Source organism: Chlamydotis macqueenii, chromosome 17 (genome assembly GCF_036417535.1).
Source record: "Chlamydotis macqueenii isolate bChlMac1 chromosome 17, bChlMac1.mat, whole genome shotgun sequence".
NCBI classification, from domain to species: Eukaryota; Metazoa; Chordata; class Aves; order Otidiformes; family Otididae; genus Chlamydotis; species Chlamydotis macqueenii.
The window spans coordinates 3764122-3774728 of NC_141572.1; the positions used below are offsets into that span (position 1 = coordinate 3764122).

At 42.3% G+C, this 10607-nt stretch overlaps 1 protein-coding gene across 3 annotated transcripts in view; it reads right to left on the bottom strand.

The window, feature by feature from the left end:
* Nucleotides 1-10518, bottom strand: part of SBNO1 (strawberry notch homolog 1) — a 35333-nt gene extending 24815 nt beyond the window's left edge. Inside the window, exons 1-4 of one of the 3 annotated variants that reach the window (XM_086761700.1) lie at nucleotides 10365-10518; nucleotides 3708-3841; nucleotides 2981-3085; nucleotides 999-1308 (exon numbers count right to left, since the gene is read on the bottom strand). In XM_086761700.1, the coding sequence (XP_086617826.1) occupies nucleotides 999-1308; nucleotides 2981-3085; nucleotides 3708-3839 (547 nt within the window). In that variant the 5' untranslated portion in view covers nucleotides 3840-3841; nucleotides 10365-10518. Of the gene's footprint in view, nucleotides 1-998; nucleotides 1309-2180; nucleotides 2639-2980; nucleotides 3086-3707; nucleotides 3842-9350; nucleotides 9701-10364 lie in introns of those variants that run through there. The other 2 variants (XM_086761701.1, XM_010129002.2) reach the window with 2 other exon arrangements.
* Nucleotides 10519-10607: the final 89 nt, after the last annotated feature.

Genomic DNA, 10607 nt, shown 5'->3' on the forward strand with positions numbered 1-10607 from the left:
ATTTTTATCAACCATTCCATAGTAAAAAGCAACAAAACAAGGAAGGACATTCTTCTGTTTCAGTCCTAACAGATAGTTGAATTTATTGCACGCTATCTGCATATGAAAAAAATAAGTTACTTCCAACTCCACCTACAAAAAAAATCAGTAAACTTTTACTTCAGAGACAATGAAAATACAGTAATCCAGAAAAATCTGCATAACTTTCAGAAAAAGCAGCAAGAGATATTTTCAAATCTCCCTAGTCTGATGTTAACCTCATGCTAAAACCAGAACAAGTTGAAAGAATCCCGTCAAAAATACACACACATGAAGCTCTTCCCTAATTAGAAAAAACATACAGGAAAATATTATTAAAAAATTACAAAATGAAGATTTGGAGTGTGGTAACAAAATACTCGTGGCATTTAAGTTAACCCCACATTGAAGAAGTAACACAGAAACAAACAGCAAGGTTTTAGAACATCAAGTTTTTAAACACAATAGATCCAATGCCTCCCATGAAACATACCAGGACAGAGATGTTCCTTCTCAGGAGATGCTTTACAGAAACATCCTATCATAGAACTACTAGCATGTACTACAAATTGGAAGATGCCAAAAAAGAAACCAAAACAAAAGGTACTCATTTCTCATAGTTCCACAGCAAGTATGTAGTAGAACAGAAACTGATGTACTCAAGATGGCTAAATCAACTTCTGTGATGTTCACTAATTAATTTTACCAATTTGCCAGTTGCAATCTAAAATGTCATTTTCCTCATTCCTTGCAGTAAGTAAAAAACTTAATTTTTTTAAAGCCTGCTATTTTGTATTACTTCACTCTGAATTCTAACACAATTCACATTAGAACAGAATTTATCAGGTTTTCTGGACCATTTTGTTTTACTGTCTTATTCTACTAATCAATGAAAATACAAGATGTGCAAAGATCTTCACATTATATTATTTCACTAATTGTCTAAAATAGTGCAATTATGAAGAAAGAAGAAAACTCACTTGCTGCTGTTGCTACTGGTTGGGCAATATTAGGAGGTGGCTTCAATTTCATGAGTTCATTAAGACTATTATTCTTCAGCAGATCTTTCAGCTGAATCTGGTCCTTCGAAGGTGTAGTGGTCAAGGCATTACGTACTGCTGGTGCTGCAACCGAGGGTCGAGTAGTTGTGCTGGTCTGAATTATTTTTGCTACAGTGATAGTCTGCCTTGTAGTTGTAACAGGTGTGGTTTTTGTCATCACTATTGTAGTCCCCAAAGTTGGAAGCTGATTTATTTGATTCAGCACAAAGGTTGTGGTGGATGGTGGTTGCTAGCAACAAAGAACCAGAGAAATTTTCAGAAGACAGCAGCAGAAGAAAGCAGACTTCATCAGCCTTTCATCTAGAGTGCAAGAGTCATCAGTTTTTAAAAGACACTTGTAATCAGAAATGTCTTTACTTTAGCATCTTCAGCATGTTATGTGATTATCTTGTGGTGCAACAGTCCAAGCAAGAAGCGCCTATCTATCAACATACAGACGTACGTATTTCTGAATAGTATTTTAAAATTTTACGTTAAGGTAAGAGAAAGGAAATAAAAACCAGGAAGGATTCATCACCTAGGTACAAGATATGACTACTACAGGTACAGGAAGCCTGAGCTGAAGAGAATTTCCAATATATAAACTAGCTGCACGCTCGTCAAGTGTAAGTAGTTTGGATTGCTAAAAGCATACACGCAGCCTCTTTCAGACACACAGCACTACGTCCACCTTCCTGCAGACCTGCTTTTTATATTCCCATTTCAGGTGCAACCACCAGACTACAGTGCTCAAAGTTATCTGCAGCTAGAAAAGGTGGTACATAGTTTGGGTACAGTAGACAAGGTTACACAACCTTCCTATCCCCAGAATTTGCATGCAGGGGAAGTAAAAGGCACATGGGACACCTCAGTGTTTTTTCTGCATGCTGCTTTGTCCTCCTTGTCACAGAAGTCATATCAACCCATGGGTACGCTAAGCTTCCAAGTCTCAGTACGAGAAGAACTGAGACGATGGACAACTGGTGTTTTACAGACCCATCTCTTTTGTTACATTTTAATAATACACTGTATTTGGTTTATGTGGCAGAAGTGGCTGTGAGGAGACGCCAGAAGCTTCCCCCACCTCCAACAGAGCCAGTTCCAGCCTGCAAAAAGACAGACCTGCTGCTGGCCAAGGCCAAGCCAATCAGGGATGGTGGCAGTGCCTCTGGGATAACGTATTTAAGAAGTGGAAAACACTGCTCTGCAATCAGCATCTGGTAGAGGAGTGAGAATATGCGAGAGAAACAACTGCAGACTCCAAGGTCAGTGAAGGAGGGAGAGGAGGTGCTCCGGAGGGAGAGGAGGCGGCACTGGAGCAGAGCTTTCTCTGCAACCTGTGGTTAAGCAGGTCATTCACCTGCAGCCCATGGAGGGCTCCACGTCAGAGCAGGTGGATGTGCCCAAAGGACGCTGTGACCCCAGGCTTTCTGGCAGGACCCGTGGCCATGCAGGAGTCCCAAGGTGGAGCAGTTCCTGAAGGACTACACTCCGTGGCAAGTGCAGCCCGTGGGAAAGGCCCAGGTTGGAAAGGTTTGTGAAGGAGCTGCTGGAGCAGGGGAAGAGCATCAGGAGGAAGGAATACCAAAGACTACATGTGGTGATGCCAGGAGTGAAGCTGAGCCTAGGAAGAAGGGAGGGGTATGGGGAAGCTGTTTTTAAATTTGTTCTTACTTCTCATTAAGCTACTCTACAGTTAATAGACAATAAATTAAATTAATTTCCCCAAGCTGAGTCTGTTTTGCCCATGACAGTGATTGCTGATCTCCCTGTCCTTATCTCAACCCATGAGCCTTTCATCAGATGTTTTTCTCCCCCTGTCCAGTTGAGGAGGGGGAGCGACAGAGCAGCTTAGTGGGCACCTGGTGTCCAGCCAAGGTTAACCGATGACACATACAAAATTCTGAAGTACCAGTTCTTACCCGAACATTTAATAAGGCTGGAGTTGATACAGTCTCTGGTTCTTGTTTCACAGCAGCTGTGGCCTCAGTCTCCAAGCCTAGTTCTAACGCGCTAAGTGGCACTGACTGCAGAGGAGAGAAAGCAAGCATCAGGAAACACTAACATTAACAGGAAAAAAACCCTTAAGAATAAATATCCACCCACAAAATGGAAGTTAATGGGCAAGTCCTTAACTGTGCTCATTAACAAAGGTTTCACTGAAAATAAAGATCATTAAGTGTTTGACTATACCTTGTTAGTTAACCGCAGTGAAAATGTAATTACTTTTGTGATGTCACTGTTCAAGGCACTATTGTTCCCAGTCTATATCTGAAATGGCTATGTGCTTGCAGATTGAATGCTGTCATGGAGCTTAAACACTACATTATACTACACTTTTTGCATATTTTATAGGAGAGCAGCTAGACTCCAGTGATATTAGAGTTCTCTATGGACACATGACAGCATGCCTCCATTTAATGTCCAGTCTGTTTATACTGACCACAACAGTGTATTTCAGATTGCTTTTTTGTATAAAAGTTTAAAGTTAATTAGCAAGTCATTTTCTAATCTCAGTGCTATGAAGCAAGAAATTTATGAAAACTCCACACTCTTTAACCGTTTGCTACAGATACCACGCCCCGCTCCACAATACATCATGTACAAGCTCTTATGTCCTCTAGCAAACGACTGTGTTCTTGTTTTAACCTGCTGAACAGCTGGAGTTGGTGCTGGATTTGCAAGAACCACGTCCGGAGAGTCAATATCAAATAGATCATTTGGACTGATTCCACTCTCACTCAAAGCAGCAAGCAACAGATCTTGTCCTGGCTCCACCATCTCTAAAAAATTAGAACCATAAATACAAGTTACATTTTATTTTTATTTTGTGCACACATACACACATTTAGAGTTCCCTGTCCTCAATTTAAGGGCATACGCGATGCAGCCTCTTGTATACTGCTTCACTTTCTTTTGCTCTGGCTCTTTTGTTCCTTTGTAAGTTTTTCCTCTATTTTGTTTTTCAAACTCTGTTCAATATACTCACTAGATTTAGAAACAGAAAGAATGAAATAGTTTACTACACAAAATGCTATCATACCCATAAACTTAAAGATAACTTTTCTAGTCTTCATCACACCACATTTTTAAGCGTTACAAGAAATACCAAGAGGCAGAAATGGTGACACTGTGTTATGCTAATGATACATCTTTGTCAGTGAAGCACACTGCACGAGGAAAGCACAATTAAAACTCATTTAGTTTATCTTGTAACAAGTTAGCGATAAAAAGCTTATAAGGAAAGCTTTTATTTCTTGCTTGCCATTAGGTAGAATTACTATATTAGATAGTAATTCATTCATTGGAGAAATTCTGGTTTGCATACGGAAAGAACAAATGTTCCACTACCATACTACATATTAAATAGGACACTAACATCAGGTCAAAGCCTCATTTATGTATAGGACAAGCAAAATTAATTTCAAAAAGCTATTCTGCATAGCTTTAGAAGTTATTAAAAAAAGCTAAATATTCTGTGTTTTAAGATTAAAGTGGAAGCTAATGTTTTACTTCCTTAGGAAGGAAGCCCATTTGCCCTAGTACTAAGATAAAAATTAAATGAGTCCACACAACCTGAGTTGTTGCTTATATATTCTATAAAGACACAAGCAGAAATTCTTTTCACTTACCCTCTACATCCCCCGTAACACCCACTGGTAACAAGTATCAAAAACTAACAAAGCTGAACAAGGGCTCTGAAGCACGTAAGAGGACAAAAATATTTACTGGTATTTTAGAGACTCATTCACAGACTCTGGAACAGCATTCACTTGCTTATCCTTCTCCACATGTACAGCTAAGCCACATCCAGCTGGCTGGTCACACATATTGCTTAGCACATTTGGCAGAACAGGTAATTCTTGTAATATATAAAGCCTCGGGCACTTAATTCTTATTCTTCCTAGTTCTAGACTGTCCAATAGTACAGAGAGACCTTTCAGTGGACTGAAATGGTGGCACAATTGAAGTAGCGGAGGTAAAGTATAAGGGGAAGACATACTTTTAAGTAAAGACTGTACTCCCCAAAATACCACCAAAGCAACAAAGAGTAATTGGTGGGACTGCTACTGATCACACGCAATCTCACTGAACTCCACTTGCTGTGTCAGACCTTGACTGGTTTTGGTTTTTTTTTGTTTTTGGTTTTTTTTTGTGTTTTTTTTTTTTAAATAAATTTAAAAAGGCATTTGAGGTGATCAGATAAATTGGCAGAATGGCCTGGTTTGCAGTTATCAGGTACAGAAGATATTAAGAAATATGAAGACATCTAGCAGGTTTAATTAACATGCAGCTCCTTCAAAGGATGTCATCTCCCACTAGTCTGTCTCCTAGAACCCTGAATGGGTCAAGAAAAACAACCAAGAACACTGTCAGCTTCACCTTTCAGAAGGACTAAGCCTCCCCTCTCAAAAGGGGTGACTACACACATCAGGCAGGCTAAATCCTTAATTTTCAGACTGAAACACTAACAGCCATCCTTGTAGGTAAGTTTAGAAACTTACAGCATTGTTTACTAATTAGTAAACAGGTGAGAGGAGAAAGATTAAGCCTGCAGATGAAGTTTTATCAGTACTTCCAGTGTTTAGGAACTTCAGAGCAGCTGCTGAAGGTGCATGTCTCTACAGAAGGGGAATTAAGTTAAGTTACCCCCTCAAACCAGCAGCTCTGAAACACTTTATAATATCAGTTCAGGAAAGAGGCATGAGCACTCTTCCACACAGCACAGCACCTTTGCTCAGCATGGTCAAATAAACAAAAAAGTCTAAACAAACAAAGGGAAAAGTTATCAGTTATGTAATTATTTAGTCTGCACGTAGTTTTGATCACACCATTTCTAAAAGAAGGTATGGCTAAAACTGGGTTGGGAGATAAACAGCTATACTGCATAGAGGCATGGGAAATCAGAAACTTGGGGTTGTTTACTTAAAAGAGAACTAGGACAAAAAAAAATTACTCAGAACTTCTAGTCTCCTCCTGCAACATATGAAGGAAAGGCCTTTCTATGAAGTTGAAACTCAAAGCAAAACAAAGGCTAAGGGAAAAAAAAAAAAAAAAAAAGGCAGCAAGGCCACACAAAGCCACATTTCCCCAACCTAAAATGGTGCCACAACTATCAAATCTGTTTCAAGTCCAGCTGAACATATTCATGATGACACTGAACTCCACATTTTTAACCTTTAAAAACACGACAGCTTGGATATCTTACTACAGTCTCATTAAGTTCAGAAAAAAAATTCATAGCTGTAATACTTTAATTGCTTACTTCAAAGTTTTCACTAGAAGACTAATGACAGAAACCAGAATAGCAATTCCTGCGGTTCCAGAATAAGTATCTTGAGTTTAGAAGCATCTTTCTTAGCAGTCATTTTCACAAAAGAAATCTCCCAGCTGCACCCTCTCTCACGCTAACCCTAATTTTAAGTTCTAAAAATTAGCAGTTGCTAACAATCCAGCAAAAAGCTAAGTAAAACAGCAATTGTTTATTTGTCTGTCTGGACAATGAAAGTTTGACTAGTTTCACTTATTTTGTTTCTGTACACCAGGAACAATGCTACATTGTTTGAAACTGGAACAAAAGGAATTCTGAACTTCTAGAATTTTTACATCAAAAATCACTGAATACTTAGGACCAATTTTAGTCTTTGTGAAACTTCCAAATACCACTACTGTCCCTCCTTACCCCTTCCAGTTTTAATTTAGTAAGGAAATTAAATGAGAAAAAAAAAAAGTTTAGTTTATTTTTCGTGACATACACTAGACAAGCCTAAAACATTATCAAGCTGAAACAGCTCCATAATCTTACAAGGTAGGAGGCTCCTTCGTTAACATAAGCGAAAGTGACTTTATCAAGCTCTGCAGCTCAGCTTTGGCAACACTATATAAGGACCTGTTTGCCACATCCTGAAAATCTCCGAAAGAAAATACTTATAAAAAAGTTGTGAATATTACAAGCTGTTCCTGAGCATTCCACCAGTCAAAGAACTGTTCTGAGCATGCAGAATCCTGCAGATAAGATTGTCTACATTTAGTCAGGCTGTCCAATGTCACTGAGCAAGAATCAACCTGTTAGATAAAACTAAGAGAATAGATCTATGAAATTTCAACAGTGGTAGCACTTGAATTATTTCCTTTGTATTAAGAAAACATATAGACCACTGCCATTTCAAGAAGGGCTATGAAAACACATCAAGTATTTTTGTAAGGTGCTCTTCCGCTCAAGAATATAGCCTAAACTTTGATAAAAGACAGTTTTGCTACCACTGCACATTATGTAAAGAATTTCTGATTTAAAGATACAAAACCAGAATGCCATGTTTAATATGTCATGTATCCATGCCAACCTGGCTTTCTCCCTCCCTCCATTTTAGCTTTGGTACAAAGAAACAAAACAAACAAAAAAAAAAAAAAAAGAAAAGAAAAAAAAAGATTTCAAAACACATGTCGACCAACCTGCTCTCCATTTCCCCTAATAAAAATAATGGTAGCAATCCTAAATAATAAAGCTTCTGCTTTCTAGTTCTGAGTTACATATTGTAACACTGTATACCTGAGGAGCTTATTTTAAAAATGAACTACAGTATCACAACTTAGCTCAAATCAAACGTCACACCAACTAGGTACGGCTATTTCCAAACCCTTCAGACACCTGGTCTCTGTAGCATATCCCCAACCTGCAAACTCAGGTTTTAATGCTTGGCCTGAGACACTGATGGAGTTAAGCAACTCTTCTTCTCCTTTTATCCGAAGGGTTTTTCCCACCGGCTTTCTGAGGAATACATGTCATTTGCACTATACGGCAAACCATGTAACCATACAAAATCTGAAGTTGTAGAGAAAGGATAGATACGTTCCACAAATTCTCTGGCTGTCTAAACTGTGACCTATTATCAACCTAAAAATTTCACATCTCCATTTGCAGCCTCTCACAACAGAAGTGTAAGGGCTGCTAATCCCCAATCCCACACAGCAGGATTCTCTGGATATCCAGATGGATTCTGCTCATCTTGCAGCTTTTGGCTCCAGAAAGCAACCTGACTAACAACAAAGAAGAAAAAACCCAACCAACCCAATGCCTTCTGGTCCTTTCCAAGTCACCATCCAACCAAAGAGTAAAATGCTAATTACTGAACTTGCCCATCCTTACATGTTTTAACCTCAACACTAGTAGTTAACTTCGCATTTAAATGTACAGAACTAACTTTTGATTTTTGTGAAAACAATTCCAATCCAACCCTGTAAAAAAGCTACCAGTTTTTCAAACACTGGTTACCTCTCTAAAGTCAAAGCCTGCAAGGACACTAGACACAGTTCAGGGTACTGTAGGATCCAGCTCTACCTCAAAGCTGTCTTGTGACTGTTTTATGAAATCTACAGTAATCAGGATATACAGTCAGATACACGTGCGAAATTCAGAAGCTGTTAAAGAGACAAAACAACACAATGATTTAGCATTAAATCAGCTTTCAGACTAAACGGTTGGAGGTGATAATTTAGCTAGTAGTGAAAGTTTCTAAGAAGTAAAAACTCAGAAGAGGTAAGACCAGTACCTGAGCACTAGAACCTTTCCTTAGTTTTGGCCTGGGAGTCAGTTGTAGGTGTATCCCAAGGCACAAGATAAGCATTAACTGCATCTGCTACCTACTTTAATAGCTTTCAAAGTAGCTATCAGCCAGTTTTGACACCACAGAACTCACTTGGACAACAAGAAAAACTGCCCACATTTTATTTTTAAATACTAAGATTGCATTCAAATATAAAATATTGTATTGGCAAGAAACAGAGAAAACTAGTCTGAATGTCATGCTGTTACACAACTTCTGCCATAGTGTATTCTTTGCTTTACATCATCAACTATAGTTTTTCTATTTAGGAGAGGGGAGAAAAGCTTGCAGAACTTTCACATAATAATTTTAAGCTAGACACAATCTAGGTACTCTAAAACCAAACAGTCTATCACTGAGTTAAATCTTAATTCTAGAACCAGTGAAAAAAAAAAGAAAAAAAAAATTATTAGCATGAACAAATGACATAATCTAAAGTTATCTAATACATCAATTCAACCTTTTTTTAAAGCATTTAAACGGTTAGCCTCATCTTTAACAGGTATCGAACATCCAAAACCAGCCTACGAGTACCTGGAAGAAAATATAAGAGTTCTAACGTACCCTCAGACACAGTGCGGTCAGCTAAAAATAATAACGAAACAATTTTTAAAAAAGAAGAAAAAAACCCCACAGGCTTCTTTCCTTTCAGAGTGTAAGAGCATTTTTGTGTTAAACAATTACTCACCCTAGCAACCTCTGTTTGAGGTGCGCTCGTTAAAGAGTCACTGGACTTTGAGGCCAGCTCTGTCACTGCGGCGTTCAGCCCCACCGCTCGCTTCCCGGCAGCTGCGGGGCCCCCGGAGGGCTCGGCCGGGCGGGCCAAGCCCCGTGGGAGGCGGCGGGAGGGACCCCGGCTCCCGGCCTCGCCACCTTCCCCACCAACACGTGTTCCCGACATAAACTTCCGGGTTGGGCCAGAATTGGCTGCGTAATTGTGTCCCATGCGCGACTTTTTTGTTTTCAGACCTCCATCTCTTTAAAGATCCCTTTAATAGCACCGGGAGCCCGGGGCAGAGCGACAGCGTTGCATCTCACGGCGGCCTCTCAAGTACCATAAATCAACAGCCCCCCCACCACCACCACCCCCGGCCTCGTTTCACCAGAGCGGCTCCATTTCAAACCTTAACAATTAACCCAGCCGCGGAAAGAGCGCACAAAGGCGAGCGGCGCGGAGACGCCGCCGTCCCGGTGCCATTTTTTGCCCGAGCAGGGCGGAGGGAAGCCGGCCCCACGGCCCCCCCCCACCCCCGCGCCACCGACTCCGCCAACCGCTACCGAAACAGCCCCCTCGCGGAGCCAGCGGGGCTTCGCCGCCCGCCCAGGAGGCTCCTCCGTCCCCCCCTCCCACGCCCTCCGGTACAAAGTTTGCACGGCGCCCCAGGAAGCGGCGGCCCCGCCGAGACAGTGGCGCCCGCCCCCGCACGCCGCGCCACCCCCGGCCCACCGGGACCCCCGGCGGGGGCGGCCGCGCGGCTCGCTCCGGGCTGAGGGGAACGAGGAAAACGCAGAGCTCGCTACTGGCACGGCGGCCTTCCTCCCGGACAAACCCCCGCGCCGCCGCCACCACCGCCGCCGCGGGCCCCGGAGACTGCGGGGAGGGGACCCCCGGGGAGCGCCGCGGCGGCCCGGCCGTGCAGGGAGGGCCCCGAGGCGGCCGAGTAGGCCGCGCCACCAAGGGAAAGGACGGAGTGGGACTCACTCTCTCTGGCTCTCGGTCCTCCCGCGGCCAGTCCTGGAAGTCTCCGCCGCTGGCCCCGCCGCCCGCCGCTTTCTAACTCACCGCCGCCATCTTTGCCCTCCCTCCCCTCTCACAGGGGAGGGGGAAGGGAGGGGGGGGGGGGGGGGCTAGGGCCGCCCGCCGCGCCGCACCACGTGACCGCCGCCGCGCCTCCCCCGCCCGCCGCGGCCGCGCCTTCCCCACGTGACACGCACCACGGCCCGC